Genomic DNA, 16,970 nt, shown 5'->3' with positions numbered 1-16,970 from the left:
AATTTTTCTTCATCTAATTTTTATTCAAATAAAAATTATATCTGATTTACTTTTTTTTTATTCTTTTTTACATGTTGGAAATTATGTAATTCTTATAATATTAAAGAGGGTATGCCAACTTGACTCTATAAGAACTCTATAATAATGTTAGACAGACATAATTTACAAATATGTGACTAGAAAATAAACCGTGTTCATCTCTTTCATGTCATTCTTCTTTGGTTCTCTTCATCTTCTCTCTCTCTCTTTTCCTCTAGCCTCACGACATGTCAAGTTTCCAAAATTAATGGTTCGGAAACTTTTCCTGAAATATAAAGACTGACGTGGGACAAAACAGTTTGACTGGTGTATACTTAGCAGTTATGAGGTGTGTGGTGTTTCAATGGAATTTTTATACGTTCGATCGTAAAAGGTTGAAAATTGCTCGACGATATTAAAGAGATTGGTAATGTAATAGGTTATATAGAAGAAAGAACTAAAAATTATAATTTGAATAAACAAAAAATTTTTGAATTTATAATTTCTAATGGGAAATTTTTTAATTTTTTTTTTAAATTATCTTCTAATATACCCTTCTTATGACTATTAGATTCTACTCGAGTGGAATGAATTGAGTGATGACAAATTTCCCAGGGATCAAATTTGCGACATTTTTTCTTGGGAATTTATTGGATAGTGTCTGGTCCAGGGACTTAGTGTCGTTGGTGAACTCCTCTGATTGATAGCACTGCTTTGGCGACATAGGTTTAATGGTCAGTCTTCAATTTTTAAAGATTGTAGAAAACATTTCTTATAATTTTCTTACGAATATATTTTCAAGAAAAACAACTTTTTTTTACATTTAAACAATATTTATTGTTTTTTAAATAAAAAAAATATACGTAAATAATATGGGAAAGGAATATAAATGTGCGCAACATTGGTATATAGCAATATAAAAAAAAAATTGCCCTTTTCTTTTATTGATGGAAAATCCAACACATTTGATATGAACGTAAAAGAAATACTGTAAAATATTTGCATAAATTTTTTCTATTTAATGTTAAAACGAGATATAATAAGTTTGCTTTAAGTGGCTAGAGTGACATCAACTAACCGTCATAATCTGATCATAAAAAATGGATGATTTTATACTGTATAGGTTTGATCGTATTTTACAAAATGGAATAGGAATGTAAAAATTTCATATCCAACGTTAACGCATATTTTTCGAATTTAAAAAATGTATATCATTTTTAAATTTAGATTATATGGGAAAATTTTTCATGAACCAATTTTGTCCTTATATGTTATTTCCGTATAGTATTTTAATTTTGTTTTCTTTTTTTTTTTTTTTTTTTAATAAACTAGAATATAGTAATTTTAATTCTGTCTAAAATGATTTTTGAATAATAAAATTCTTTTTTTTAGTAAAATGCATGTGCGTCTCATGCAAAACATGTCGTTTTACCGCTTCCGTGAGTGCATGAAATGTTCGTTTTTAAATCTGCGAAGCCGCTTGAAAGCCAAGGAATAATAACATTTTCGATCATAAAGGCGAACCGGAAATTAAAATCGATTAACGCGGGACCAATATGCAAACGTCTCTCTCGGAGAAAGCTCGATGCTTTTAGAAAATTATTGACACAGTAGAAAATGTACTATTATATCTGTATTATACACAAAAATTATTAGTATTTAATCTTTTTAGATTTTTTTTTAGAAACGTAAATTTTTTTTTATTAGAACGACCAATATTTTTAGTAATTATTTATAATTTATAGTAATAAATAATAAATATTTTATAATAGAAATATATGTGTATTATATTTATTATTTATTACTATAAATTATAAATTAATATGAAGCTGCATAGCAGCTGGTGCATTCCCAGCGAAACAATGCTTTGCATCATATAAAGCTTTGTCGCTATGAATAAGGAAGCAAAGCTGGCAAAGCTATTACTGTACTTGCACCCTACTTGTACTATTTCCTCTTAAAACTTGATTTCAACTTGTTAGACTGTGCCATTCGACGTCTGCTATAGGCTCCTCACAACGTTAAACATTTACCCTGCACTTATATTTCATTTTCGGAGTAGCTAAATTAACATTTTTTTTTCATTAATGTTTTCTTTTCACAAACTCAATTTGTTTTTCAATATATTTAAATACTAATTTTTCAGAATATAACTTTTTATTTAATTACAATTATATCAATTTTGTATTGTAATAAAATTTTTATATAAAAAAGGATATAATTTATCAAATTTTAATTTTAAAAATATATTAAAGAAAATGAGCTTTGGAATAATATTTGAAAAATAAATATCAAATTTGCGTAGTATGGATTTTATTTGAAATTTATAATGTCTTTCGTGTCTTTTATATACTGCCTTTTGAACTTGTAGCGTAGCGCCTCGGCAGTTCATTAAGATAAAATCCTTATCTTCTCCCTGATATTGGTCCAGTGGAGTTTTAAAGGAAGGCACTTGGAGATTCTATCAGTACGCGAAACAAAGACCTGATGCATTTCTTTCCATGTTCACTTTTCCTCCTCATCTTCTTCTTTCTCTTCTCTTCATCTTCTATCTTTATTCGTTTAAAATTTTCTTCAACTAAGAAAAGACAATGCTTAAAGACTTAGTTGAATCCTTTTATGCAATCATAAAAAACTTCTTTTAATCAAATAATGTTAATGACTTTCAGACAAAAAAAAAACTCGTTTACTCTCAATTCAATAAAATCATTGAAACAAATTTAATTATTTTCCCAAAAAAAAACAATTTTTTTATTTGCAAAATTAATTGCTAAATATGTTAGCAAAATTAAAAGAACTATTTATTTTACCAATAAAGTCTAAATCTAAATCAAAAAGTGCGCCTTACATTTTTTGATCAGAATTTTCTTCTAATAACATTGGCGATATTGCGGAGCGATTAACTCGCAAATTTAATTTTTTGAAATTTTTTCCGAATTCGTTTTTTAGATTTAGAAAATTTTTCCAAAATTTATATGAGTGTAGCTCAGCATCCGATGGACCAATCAAAAAGTGCGCCACACATTTTTTGTTCGAAACTTTTTGACTATTTTATTGGTGGTATTGCGGAGCAATTATCTCTTAAATTTAATTTTTCGAAAATTTTTCGGAAATATATTTGAGTGTAGCTCAGCATCCGCTGGACCAATCAAAAAGTGCGCCATACAAAATTTGTTCAGAACTTTCTTCTAATGTCTTTGGTGGTATTCCCGAACAATTATATCGCAAATTTAATTTTTTGAAAATTTTTCCAAATTATTTTTTAGTGTAGCTCAGCATCCGCTGGACCAATCAAAAAGTGCGCCATACATTTTTTGTTCAGAACTTTCTTCTAATGACTTTGGTGGTATTCCCGAACAATTATATCGCAAATTTAATTTTTTGAAAATTTTTCCAAATTATTTTTTAGTGTAGCTCAGCATCCGCTGGACCAATCAAAAAGTGCGCCATACATTTTTTGTTCAGAACTTTCTTCTAATGGCTTTGGTGGTATTCCCAAACAATTATCTCTCAAATTTAATTTTTTGAAAATTTTTCCAAATTATTTTTGAGTGTAGCTCAGCATCCGCTGGACCAATCAAAAAGGGCGCCATACATTTTTTGTTCGAGACTTTTTGCTCAATTTTTTGGCATTATTCCCGAGTCATTATCTGGCAAATTTTTTTTTTTGAAAATTTTTTCCCAGTTTTAGTGAGTGTAGCTCAGCATCCGCTGGACCAATCAAAAAGTGCGCCATACAAAATTTGTTCAGAACTTTCTTCTAATGTCTTTGGTGGTATTCCCGAACAATTATATCGCAAATTTAATTTTTTGAAAATTTTTCCAAATTATTTTTTAGTGTAGCTCAGCATCCGCTGGACCAATCAAAAAGTGCGCCATACATTTTTTGTTCAGAACTTTCTTCTAATGACTTTGGTGGTATTCCCGAACAATTATATCGCAAATTTAATTTTTTGAAAATTTTTCCAAATTATTTTTTAGTGTAGCTCAGCATCCGCTGGACCAATCAAAAAGTGCGCCATACATTTTTTGTTCAGAACTTTCTTCTAATGGCTTTGGTGGTATTCCCAAACAATTATCTCTCAAATTTAATTTTTTGAAAATTTTTCCAAATTATTTTTGAGTGTAGCTCAGCATCCGCTGGACCAATCAAAAAGGGCGCCATACATTTTTTGTTCGAGACTTTTTGCTCAATTTTTTGGCATTATTCCCGAGTCATTATCTGGCAAATTTTTTTTTTTGAAAATTTTTTCCCAGTTTTAGTGAGTGTAGCTCAGCATCCGCTGGACCAATCAAAAAGTGCGCCATACATTTTTTGTTCAGAACTTTCTTCTAATGTCTTTGGTGGTATTCCCGAACAATTATATCGCAAATTTAATTTTTTGAAAATTTTTCCAAATTATTTTTTAGTGTAGCTCAGCATCCGCTGGACCAATCAAAAAGTGCGCCATACATTTTTTGTTCAGAACTTTCTTCTAATGACTTTGGTGGTATTCCCGAACAATTATATCGCAAATTTAATTTTTTGAAAATTTTTCCAAATTATTTTTTAGTGTAGCTCAGCATCCGCTGGACCAATCAAAAAGTGCGCCATACATTTTTTGTTCAGAACTTTCTTCTAATGGCTTTGGTGGTATTCCCAAACAATTATCTCTCAAATTTAATTTTTTGAAAATTTTTCCAAATTATTTTTGAGTGTAGCTCAGCATCCGCTGGACCAATCAAAAAGGGCGCCATACATTTTTTGTTCGAGACTTTTTGCTCAATTTTTTGGCATTATTCCCGAGTCATTATCTGGCAAATTTTTTTTTTTGAAAATTTTTTCCCAGTTTTAGTGAGTGTAGCTCAGCATCCGCTGGACCAATCAAAAAGTGCGCCATACATTTTTTGTTCAGAACTTTCTTCTAATGACTTTGGTGGTATTCCCGAACAATTATATCGCAAATTTAATTTTTTGAAAATTTTTCCAAATTATTTTTTAGTGTAGCTCAGCATCCGCTGGACCAATCAAAAAGTGCGCCATACATTTTTTGTTCAGAACTTTCTTCTAATGGCTTTGGTGGTATTCCCAAACAATTATCTCTCAAATTTAATTTTTTGAAAATTTTTCCAAATTATTTTTGAGTGTAGCTCAGCATCCGCTGGACCAATCAAAAAGGGCGCCATACATTTTTTGTTCGAGACTTTTTGCTCAATTTTTTGGCATTATTCCCGAGTCATTATCTGGCAAATTTTTTTTTTTGAAAATTTTTTCCCAGTTTTAGTGAGTGTAGCTCAGCATCCGCTGGACCAATCAAAAAGTGCGCCATACATTTTTAGTTCGAGACTTTTTGCTCAATTTTTTGGCATTATTCCCGAGTCATTATCTGGCAAATTTTTTTTTTCGAAAATTTTTTCCCAGTTTTAGTGAGTGTAGCTCAGCATCCGCTGGACCAATCTAAAAGTGCGCCATACATTTTTTGTTCGAGACTTTTTGCTCAATTTATTGGCATTATTCCCGAGTCATTATCTGGCAAATTTTTTTTTTTCGATAATTTTTTCCCAGTTTTAGTGAGTGTAGCTCAGCATCCGCTGGACCAATCAAAAAGTGCGCCATACATTTTTTTTTTGAAACTTTTTCCTTATTTTATTGGTGGTATCCCCGAACAATTATCAATAAAATTTAATTTTTTGGAATTTTTTCCGACTTTGTTTTTTAGTGGATCTCAGCATCCGCTTAACTAGAAGATCCTGAAACTGTTTCCCAAAAATAATTAGAATAAGCCATTTTGTATTTGCAAAAATATTTGCTAAAAATTTTAGAAGAAAATTATATTGTTTTTTATACCAAAAATAGTGCTTTTTGTAGAAAAATTGTTTTTTTTGGGAATAAATTAATGTAATTTTTTGTTGATTTCGTTTATTTGATATTTCACGATTTATTTTCCAGATAGTTTAACTAATCTTAAAAAAATTTAACACTTGTGTCAGTGTGTGGCTTTTTTATATAATGACATTAAAATGAGACACGCAAAAGTGATGTCATGAAAAATGTTCCATTTCACTGTGAAATAAATTCACATATATACAGTAAATGGAATTCGTCATTCTCGATCGACTTTTGATACGAAAGGGTTATAAATGAGAGAATAACCTAGAAAGGCTTTTCGCTTTATAGTGGTGTACGCACCCTCAAGATCAATTTCTTAGAACTCTCAACTTTTTTCATGTTACACACCAAGCACTCTGAAGGTGAAAATTTAAAAGAAGGGTTTGGGGGCGTGTGGTAGGGTGCCACTCGATTGTAAAAAACTATATATGTATAGAAGCTGACGACGTAAAGGCTGTAAGTCGGTTCGCTCATTTGAATACTTAGATTGGACGGGTCGAGGTTCGCTTAATCGCGTTTTCCGCGAAATTTATGAGATTCAAGCCGATAAGCCAGAAAATAAGAGCAAGACTTCACAGATGAAAGTTAAGACAAAAAGGAAAAAAAATGAGGACCGGTAATTCGAATTTTATCCTCTCTTATCGCCTACTGCCTTTGATGATATCTTGCAAGTTCTGTCAAATTTCATTCTTCTCTTTGCCTTTTCATTAACTGTTCATTTGCTCGTGAAATTTATTCACTGTTGAAATATTAATCGTCACGGAAATTATCATATTAATTATTAATATGATAATATATTAATAAAACTATTGTATTATTAAAATCTATCAGTGATAAAATTCGGTAATATATACTAATTTGGTTATACATGAGAATATGAAAAGTAATCTTTTCATTCACTATAATGAAATTTTAATCCTCCTTGTATGAACTTTTTTTTTTGGAATAAAATGACAAAAGAAAATACATTCAAAGTAAAAAGTTATTTCCTTCACAAAGAGCAGTTACAGAGAATGGGAAGCCATCGAAAACCCAGGGGTATAGGTGGCTAAAGAAAATTTAAAAAAAGACGTATAGAAAATAAAATTGAGAGAACCTTCCATTTTTATATGTTTGGTATCGTTTGTGGTGATTTTTTTTTTTTTTTTTTTTGAAAACATGGCAGGGCGCCCGAATTGTTTTCATAAAATCGAGATCAGTATCGCAGCACGACTCTGGCACAAGGAAAAGTGAACCTTTCAGTGTAAACGTTCATCAGAAATGCATGCGACCATTTCTGAAACCCGAATGTCCGTTTTTAAGGAGTAGTTCTTAAAAAAAACTAAATCCAAGATAAGGCAGGCGTTATTTTATCTCGATTCAAGTGTATTTTTCGTTCATGCGTTCTTTTATTTTCTCGAGACGTGAGATAAAGAATCGAAGAATGCACTTTTGAGCGTGTGAATTTTCACATGTGTGTGTGTGTGTGATAGATTTTTTTTTCGTACATGACAAAAAAAAGATGAGCGAAAATAATTCAAAATCGATGAATAATTTTTTTTTTTTCGATTTTTGTTGAACTGAAAATTTATAATCGCAAGAATAAAATTTGTTGAATAGCGTATCTTTTTAATTACCATTCATGAGCCCGTGAACCTCCTTACGTTTGCATTTTCAGTTAACAATTTTCCTCTTCCGCGAATTTTCTCTCTCTCTCTCTCTTGGGCTGCACTAGAAACTGCTGATACGGGCACCACTGCCGAATCGAATCAAAAGCCTCGGCTAAGTTAACCGTTTACCTCTATTACGTTTCCTCATCTCTTTCCCTCTCATTCTCTTTTCTGTCGTCACACGCTGACAAATGACAGCAGTCTGTCTATTCCATTGGCCAATGAGTTGGCTTTATCAGCCTCTCGTTTTCTTGTTCTCCTTTAGAGAGAGAGAGAGAGAGAGAGAGAGAAGAAGAGAAAAAAAGTGCCAACGCCTATATCTTGGCGATATCACTTCCGCCTCTCTCATGGTGGTAGACAGATTCGACGAAAAACAAGGATGAGGGTAGATAAACTTGTGATTTTTATACCATCACTCATCATTAAAATTGATCCATCACCAAATCTTAATTAGATGCTGGTAAAAACATTTAAATAAATCTTGGTTGAAGAATTTTAAAAAATATATATGTGACACGGACAGTTAAAAGGGACCTACGATCCGAAAAAAAGATTTCGAGAAAAACGACTTTGAAGTTTAGCAAGTTGATTTTTATGCTTGTGAACGTTTTAATGAATTGAAACTTGTTACTCGGGGGTTTTTGGGGTCGCTGATGACGATTATGATGTTAGTTTTTTGGGGTCAGTGATTACGAATATGATGTTAGTTTTTAAGAATTCAAAATGGCGGATCCAATATGGCGGATGACTTTTTTAAAAATTGATCGGATTCGCTTGAAAATCGTTACTCAGGGGTTTTTGGGGTCGCTGATTACAAATATGATGTTAGTTTTTAAAAATTCAAAATGGCGGATCCAATATGGAGGACAACATTTCAAATTTGTTCGAATTTGTGTAAAACTCAAAAATTTCGTTTGCTCATTTAAAAGACTATAATATACCTATTTGTATTAAAATCATACATTTAAAAATTCTGAAAAGCAAATCCGTATAATTTTTAAATAACTCATCCGCCATATTAGATCTGCCATTTTGAATTTTTAAAAACTAACATCGGATTCGTAATCAGCGAGCCCAAAAACCCCCGAGTAACGAATTTCAAGCGAATCCGATCAATTTTTAAAAAAGTCATCCGCCATACTGGATCCGTCATTTTGAATTTTCAAAAACTAACAGCGGATTCGTAATCAGCCACCCCAAAAACCCCTGAGTAACGAGTTTCAAGCAAATTTGATTAATTTTAGAAAAGTTTGTCAAATTTGATTTTGTTGTACTTTTTTTTTGTTAAAGTACCTAACTTTGAAGTGAAATTGTTAAAAAAAACTAATGCAGCTAGAAAGCTGCGGTTTAATGCGTTGGAAATAGCGGCTTATTTACTATAAGAATCAATAAAAAAATGAAAATCGATTTTTTCGGACCGTAGGTCCCTTTTAACTGTCCGTGTCACATATATATAAAAAAATATATTTAATAATAATAATAATAATAAAAAATAATATTAATAATAAATTTTGGAGAAAATTGTATCTTTTTTATATGTCATCGTTAATAATAAATTTTAGCGAGTGCTCTCTCAAAAGGAAACCATGTGTCTTCTTATTCTTTCTCTTGGTTTGAATTTTAATGTATATCCTTTCAAAGACTTCGATTTTATATAAATATAAAAGAAAGTTCTGATGTACCATTATCTTTAAGTTTATCATTCTCATTCGGAAATAATTTTTTCTTTTAAATATTTTATAATATTAATAATTTTTTATGATTTTACTTTTTGCTGGTTTTACTTTAAAAAGATCTTTTTTTCAAATATCTTTAAAGAGACTAAAATAATAGTAGAAAAAAAAATTCATTTTACGAAATACAGAGAAAATTAAAAGGCATTAAAATAAGGTGCAACAATTTTGGTATTAAAATAAGCAAAAAATTGGATTAAAATAATAAGCGTTGGAGCTTATTTTAATACCTTATAATTTTCTATGATTTTTATATTACTATATATCGGGGAAGTAAATATAAAAATAAATACAAAGTTCTGTAGGTATTTATAAAGTATTTTTAAATAATAAATAAAAATAGTTAAAAACTATTTTTTTTTTACATAAAGAAAATGTTGAGATAATCATACGGTAATACGTTGTGTCAAGTGCTCTTGAACAGGGCAAGTGGTAAGTGATGGCGTGATACCAAAGAGAATTTTCTAGTAGTCTTATGCCTTGCCAAGTACTTCGATTCGCCTTGAAAGTAACTCGACTTATACACCAAAAAAAAATATTCTTAGTTGATTCATAAAAGAGAGTCATTTTTTAATATTATACAGAATTACACCAGTTGCATCTAAATGATTTATTTAGAAAAATATTTATTTTTATTTATTTATAATAAAATTATTTAGATGATATAAGTTGTAGTTTATTATTTTATTCAAAAAATCCAATTTTTGAAAGCGCATCGATTAAATGTTTTTTGTAATCGAATTTTTTTTTTTTATTTTTCAGTGTCTACCGTTCCAGATCCAGAATTTGTCGATGAGATTGGAAATATAACAGTTCCAGCCGGACGAAGTGTAAAATTGGGATGTACAGTGAAAGATCTAGGAACGTATAAGGTGAGTAATTTTTTATATATATATTTTCCATTTTGCGAAATTCGTTTCAAAAAACAGATATTTATATAATCATTTGCAAAGTTTTCCTCTGTATTACATTTTCATAAAAGGAGAGAATAGTTATTTTCCTTAAACTATGTTTTATACATAATGAAATGCAAAATACTTCTCAAAAAGTTTAGTACACGAATACTGTAGTCTAAAGTCCGAATGATATATACAAGAAATATATACGCATCTACTTGAAAATCTCGTCAAAGATGTTTTAGTGAAACAGATGAAACCTCGCGAAACATTTTTCAATGGCTGTGATTCATTGGAGGATCTCATTAAAATCAAAATGAACAAAAGCGAACGAACTTTCATATATATGATCTTTTGCGCTTTGTGTGAGCCGCTATTTGCGAATATGCTGAAAATATCAAAATACATCAGTTCAATGTACTTTCTAGTTAAATTCTCTTCACTAAAATTTATTATTTTTTATTAACAATTGAAAATTTTTAATATTGATATCGTTATTAAATTATTATTTTATCTAATTTTTGTGTGGTATTTGGAATAGATTGGAGAAAATAAGGTATACTCGTATATAGGTAAAGTTGGTAGGTGATTTTTGTTGAAGACCGGAATCTGAAATACGGTTTTTGGCCAGTTGAAATTTTACATCCACAGAGAGCACACGAAGATTGAATTGATGTTACTTGGCCTTTTGCCAGCTCTTACGTCGTACCACGCGATAAAAGTCTTCTCTTCTCGACCCTCTTCTTGAATTTGAAATTGAAGAGGCAAGTCACTGGCGAGAGTTCCGCTTTCTGCAAAGTTTACATGACAAATCTTCCTTTCTTATCTAACTTGAATTATCGGTAATGAAACTCACTTTATGTCAATTTAATTATAGACTTAATTACAAAATTAGTGTAAACTTTTTAACTAAATTACTGTCGATATTTTACTTTCGTCATCCACTTTCGTTAAATATACTTTTTTTTTTTAAACCCACTTGAATTTGATGAGAATTTTCTATTTTTTCCCTTCACCCCAAATTCAATTCAAAATTTTTATTTCTTGATTGAAAAATTAAATTCAAGACAAAGAGAACTCAAGGGAATATAAAGAAAGTGAAAACAAAGAGGGACTTTAAATTTCGTTTGTTGAGCTTAAAAACATTTGCGCTAATTCAGCTTAATGCAATTTAGCTAACGAGGAGTTTATATACTCAGTGCAAGTATTATTTGTATTATAAATCTTTTATTTTCTCTTACAAGTAAAACAAAAGTTTACTTCTCTTTTAAGAAACCTACCTTTTTTTTTTAAGAAATAAACATTACAAAAGTTTCTGATTGAATGAAAAAACAAACAAACAAATATTTACGAGTCTTTTGAACTTGTAACACAAGTTACAAATATATAGATTTTTTAGAACAATTTTTTTTTATATAGTTTTCTTTAAAGTCCTTTTCTTTGTTTATTGAACATTTTTTTCCGTGACAATAAAACTTGATAAAAATCTTATTTCTTGAGAAAAAAAATTTTTCAATCAAAGATTTCCATTTGGGTGTGAAACTTTTATCGTGTGGTTACTGTAGTGCCATAGGAGTTTTCTTTTATGCTACTCAAATGCTCTCGCAAACTAGTCCTTAGTACCCTTTAGAGTCGTGTAGACAGGTCACTAGGGATCACTCCTGTTAAACCCACTCTTATCCTATAAGATCAAAGTTACTACCTCATATAGTCATCAGACATGTATTTGTTACGTCAAATATACTTTTTTGAGGCGTTTTTTTTTTCGAACTTTTTCTTCTCTCGCATAATATAAATTAATTGGAGAATTAAATTCTAATTTTTTCTAATTTTTGATACCAAATTTTTTTCAGTTTATAATTAAAAGAAGCAGGAAAAATTTATATCAATGAATTTAGTATATTTCAGAATTTTTCATGTGGGAAAAAAATTATGTGTAAAGGAAATCTAAATTCAAAAATTATTTTTATTATTCTTGAAAACAGAATATTTGTTTTCAAGTGGAAATTTTTTTTAACTCCAAATTAAAAATTTTTAATTCAATGAAAAAAAAAATTATACTTTTATACAAGCATTTTAAACTTGAAACTTGTTTTATTAATTTTTTTTTTTTTTTGCATGTTGATTTATTACAAGAACGATATTTAAAAAGAAATTTCTCCTTTTTAATCTTTATTAAGTGAGCACAAATTAATACTCATGAATAAATTTATAAAAGAGAATAATTATATAAACAGTAAAATGTAACCGTATTGGAGAATAGTTTTTTTTTTAAAAAAAGAAACGTTGGAAAAAAATTTTCAAAATGAATCTCTTTAGACTTTTTTCATCTCGAAATTATTTTCAAAATCTAGTTATTTTTGGAAGAAAAATTCGTTATGTAAGATATAGTTAAACACAGATAGAAATTTTTTTTCAAAAATTAATTATTCATAGAAGAAAATTCCATTGCAAATAGTTAAATTTTTTTTTTCGATTCGAAAAAATATATTTTTTTGAATATAGAAAACCGCTTGGACCCGCAGTGGAATGAAACATCGAAATATCGAACCGCAGTATAGCGAAAATGTAAATTTTCTAGGGAGCATTGTCCTTTTGTTCGACACACTAAACGATACAGTGGAAAGTTAAGAGCGAGGATTTCTCGATTTACCGGTATTATTCCACGTGCATGTCTATATATATGTAGATGCCGGTATAGAGGTGTACCATAGTGGTAACGCATAGAAGATTGGTTCTTTTCTCCTATGTGCGACACTGCTATACGGATTCTCAAGGAAAATAGGAACGAGAAAACGATTTCAGATAAGGAAATATATTATTTGATTCTTGCGCGCACTAGAATTGGATTATTTCTAGAAAAAAAAGGGGGGGGGGGAGGGTTTCCCTCTACTGTTTTTATTCTCTCTTTGAAAACTATCTTGGATTTTCCTTTTTGATATAAACGCCATCACGTTGCCTTCTTCGCTTTGTCACATTATTTCAACTCGCTTCAGGATTTCTATTTCGGTTGATCTTTTTAAAGGAGCTTATTTATAATTAATCCTCTTCTTACAACATTGTAATACAATTCTCTGCGGAGAGAAAATATTTATTACTGTTTAATAATTCGTATTATTAATATTTGTAATAGTAAAATTCGTACTAGTAATGTTCCTACTAGTAATATTCGTACTAGTAATATTCGTACTACTTATATTTGTACTATTAATAATTAATATTCGTACTAGTACTGTTCCTACTAGTAATATTCGTACTAATAATGTTACTCCTAGTAATATTCGTACTAGTAATGTTCCTCCTAGTAATATTCGTACTAGTAATGTTCCTCCTAGTAATATTCGTACTAGTAATGTTCCTCCTAGTAATATTCGTACTAGTAATAATTAATATTCCTACTAGTAATATTCGTAGTAGTAATATTCCTACTTGTATTATTCGTACTAGTAATATTCCTATTAATATTTTTACTATTAATAATTTTAATATTCGTACTATTAATAATTAATATTCGTAGTAGTAATATTCCTACTAGTAATGTTTCTACTAGTAAAATTCGTACTATTAATATTCGTACTATTAATAATTAATATTCGTACTAGTAATAGTCCTACTATTAATATTGGTACTAGGAATATTCGTACTAGTAATGTTCCTACTAGTAATATTCGTACTAGTAATATTCCTACTAGTAATATTCCTACTAGTAATATTCCTACTATTAATATTTATACTAGTAATAATTAATATTCGTAGTAGTAATATGCGTACTAGTAATATTCCTACTATTAATATTTGTACTAGTAATAATTAATATTCGTAGTAGTAATATTCTTACTAGTAATATTCGTACTAGTAATGTTCCTACTATTAATATTTATACTAGTAATAATTAATATTCGTAGTAGTAATATGCGTACTAGTAATATTCCTACTAGTAATATTCGTACTAGTAATATTCGTACTAGTAATATTCCTACTATTAATATTTGTACTCGTAATAATTAATATTCGTAGTAGTAATATTCGTACTAGTAATATTCGTACTAGTAATATTCGTACTAGTAATATTCCTGCTATTAATATTTGTACTATTAATAATTAATTTTCCTACTAGTAATATGCGTACTATTAATATGAATATTAATTAATATTTATATTTAAAGAAAAGAGTTTTTTTTATACTTGTGAAATAGCTTTTTCAATTATTTTTTTTCCTCTAAAGAAAATCTCCCAAACATCTTTATCATAAATACTTTGACAATTTGTGAAGCGGAAATAATAATAATCGATATGACTCTTTGTTGTAATTGATTAATTTGTTTATTTATTTCTTTAGTGGATTTTTCATCAATAGGCTGAAACGATTTTTCAATTGATCTTAAGGGTTGTTGTTGTTATGGAGTCGTCGCGTATTCTCGAGAGGTTCGTTAATTCCCCTTTTTTGCTCTCTCCAGATCAATGTCTGAATTTTTATAAGTTGACTCTCATTTTGTTTTCTGAAATTTTTTGGTTCACAATTTCTAAAGCAATAATAACTTTTGATTTTAATTTGGATTATAAATTTAATATACAATTTAATTAACGATTAACGATATACAGTTTAATAAAAGACGTTGTCCTTATTGACTGGTAATGTTTGCGGATGTAGCGATTATCGTCTATTGTTCGCGTTGAGCTTGAAGCCTTCACCGGAACAGTCGGGGGAGAGAGAGAGAGAGAGTGAGAGGGGTGAATATAGATTTGCAGAGTGAGAGAGGAGGGGGGTTAGAATGTACTCTCCGGAGCACCGACAGCAATACCGCAAACATGCGGCTTGCTGCGGCCAAACCTCAAACCAAAGCTAACACTATATGGCTTAAGTATAGAACTTACGTGATCTCGCGCTAAAGACAAGATTGATAATTACAATTAAATTATTATATTTACTAGTTCTAAAATTTTTTTTTTTTCTACTGACAATTAATTAAGTAATATTAAAAGTCGACTAACGGGAAAGTTTTAATAAAATATCCTTTTGTGTGAAGAATGATGGATATCTTTGTTAAGGGGGAAAGAGGAAACTTTGTGGGAACCTCTTTCTCCTTTTTTACAGGGGGAGTTTGGACAAATGGAAGGTAAACGGAAAAAAAGAAGGTCAGAACATGGTAAAGAGTGGAAGAGATGCTGGGGCGAAAGTATATCTCTGAAAGGATGATGGTATATAGAAACCACTGAGAGAAAAACCAGGAAGAAATGAGAGAAAGGGAAAAAAAGAGAGAAAAACAGAGAGAGAGAGAGAGAGAGAGAGAGAGAGAGAGAGAGAGAGAGAGAGAGAGAGAGAGAGAGAGAGAAGGAAATTGAGGGGAGGAATATAGCAGAAGGTAGTGAATTAAAGCGTCCTCTTTAACGAAGTCAACACCGCGTCGTCGTGCTGAGCGAGCGGATGAAGCGACGACATCGTCGTCAACCGGAGACTATCGTAACAAGCGTAATCTTATATAAGACAGCGAGGGTCAATTGTAAGGGTTTGAGGAAAGGAGTTGAACCTTAGACTGGGAGGAGTCGAGTTATGCCCCTTTCCGGTTTTTCACCCCCCTGTTCACCATTAAAATGATAAAATAATGTTTGTGATGGTGAGTGCCAGTAAAGCTTGCCGCTTACCACCCCTACTTTAACACCGCACAAACTTTGTAACATCTTGCCGTACAACTTGCTTGACGCAGTTTCCTCCCTTCCTCACTCGCCATTTACGAATGCCAATCTTTTTTTTTTTTTTGCGGATCACCGATTAAACTCTTTCATGTTTTATCTAAAAAGTTTCGAAATCTTACATGAAAATGACAATAATTTTATTATAAATAAACAGTTTATAAAATCTAAAACCATTTCTAAAATGAAGTAGTTAACATGAAAAGTAAATTGGTAAAAAAAAAGAAGACAATAACGATTTAAGACAATTGACGTTTGTTTTCTTTTGGCGAATATATATATAAGTTGATTGTGAAAATATTTCATTGAGGAAATTGCATCAAGCATTTACTTTAATGGATCCGCTTGCACCTAAATATATACACACAGAGGGAAACAACAAAACAATGTGCGCGCGCGCTTATTTTTCACGGAATAAATTTTCCATTATATCCTTCCAACCTTTAAAAGAGCGACTTTATTGTAACTCTAAACAGATGAATGAAAGTACGACACACAATGAAAGTAAAGCTTCTGTAAAAGAAAAGAAAGCATTTGTTCAGTACATATATAGCAGCACTTATTAGCATCTTTATAGTCTTGTAGATTGTGTATTTTTTTTTATAATTTAAAATCCTTCCGGAATTGCTATATAGAAAGTAAAATTTACCAGATTCTGTCGATATTGAAAATAATGAAATAAAAAATTGCAGAAAATATTATTTATACAAGTAAATAATTGTTGGAAACTCTGAAAATAAATTAAGAGATAAATAACAAAAACCAAATTAAAAATTAAATTAAAATTAATTAAATCGCAACAATTTTAAAATCAAATTTTAAAAAGCTAGAAAATTAAATTTATTATAAATATTTGACAAAGCATTTTTGATTTATACAAAATATGAAAACATAATAGAGCAATTTTAGGCCGATTACTTTTTTGTCAACCGGATGTGTAACATTCGCCCTTCTGAATTTTGACCATTTTACCAGATAAGCCCCCCGTAAAACTTTTTTTTTTTTTTTACGACGAATTTTCGTGGGCGTCAGAAACATTTTTACACAAACGATTCACATTGACGTGCACTAAGGATTGAAAGCTTTTTAATAACCAGCGAAAAAACAAAAACAA

General features: G+C 29.9%; 1 protein-coding gene across 3 annotated transcripts in view; it reads left to right on the top strand.

The window, feature by feature from the left end:
• LOC127277058 (lachesin-like) overlaps nt 1–16,970 on the top strand; it is a 218,843-nt gene that overhangs the window by 79,058 nt on the left and 122,815 nt on the right. For all 3 annotated transcript variants that reach the window (XM_051297888.1, XM_051297883.1, XM_051297875.1), the window contains one exon: nt 10,032–10,141. In XM_051297888.1, the coding sequence (XP_051153845.1) occupies nt 10,032–10,141 (110 nt within the window). The remainder of the gene's footprint in view (nt 1–10,031; nt 10,142–16,970) is intronic.

This window comes from Leptopilina boulardi, unplaced genomic scaffold, assembly GCF_019393585.1.
Source record: "Leptopilina boulardi isolate dan_hultmark-lab unplaced genomic scaffold, ZJU_Lbou_2.1 LbouV2_110, whole genome shotgun sequence".
Lineage (NCBI taxonomy): Eukaryota > Metazoa > Arthropoda > Insecta > Hymenoptera > Figitidae > Leptopilina > Leptopilina boulardi.
Note: the sequence above shows the minus strand (reverse complement) of the source record. Positions and strands in the feature narration are given on the sequence as shown.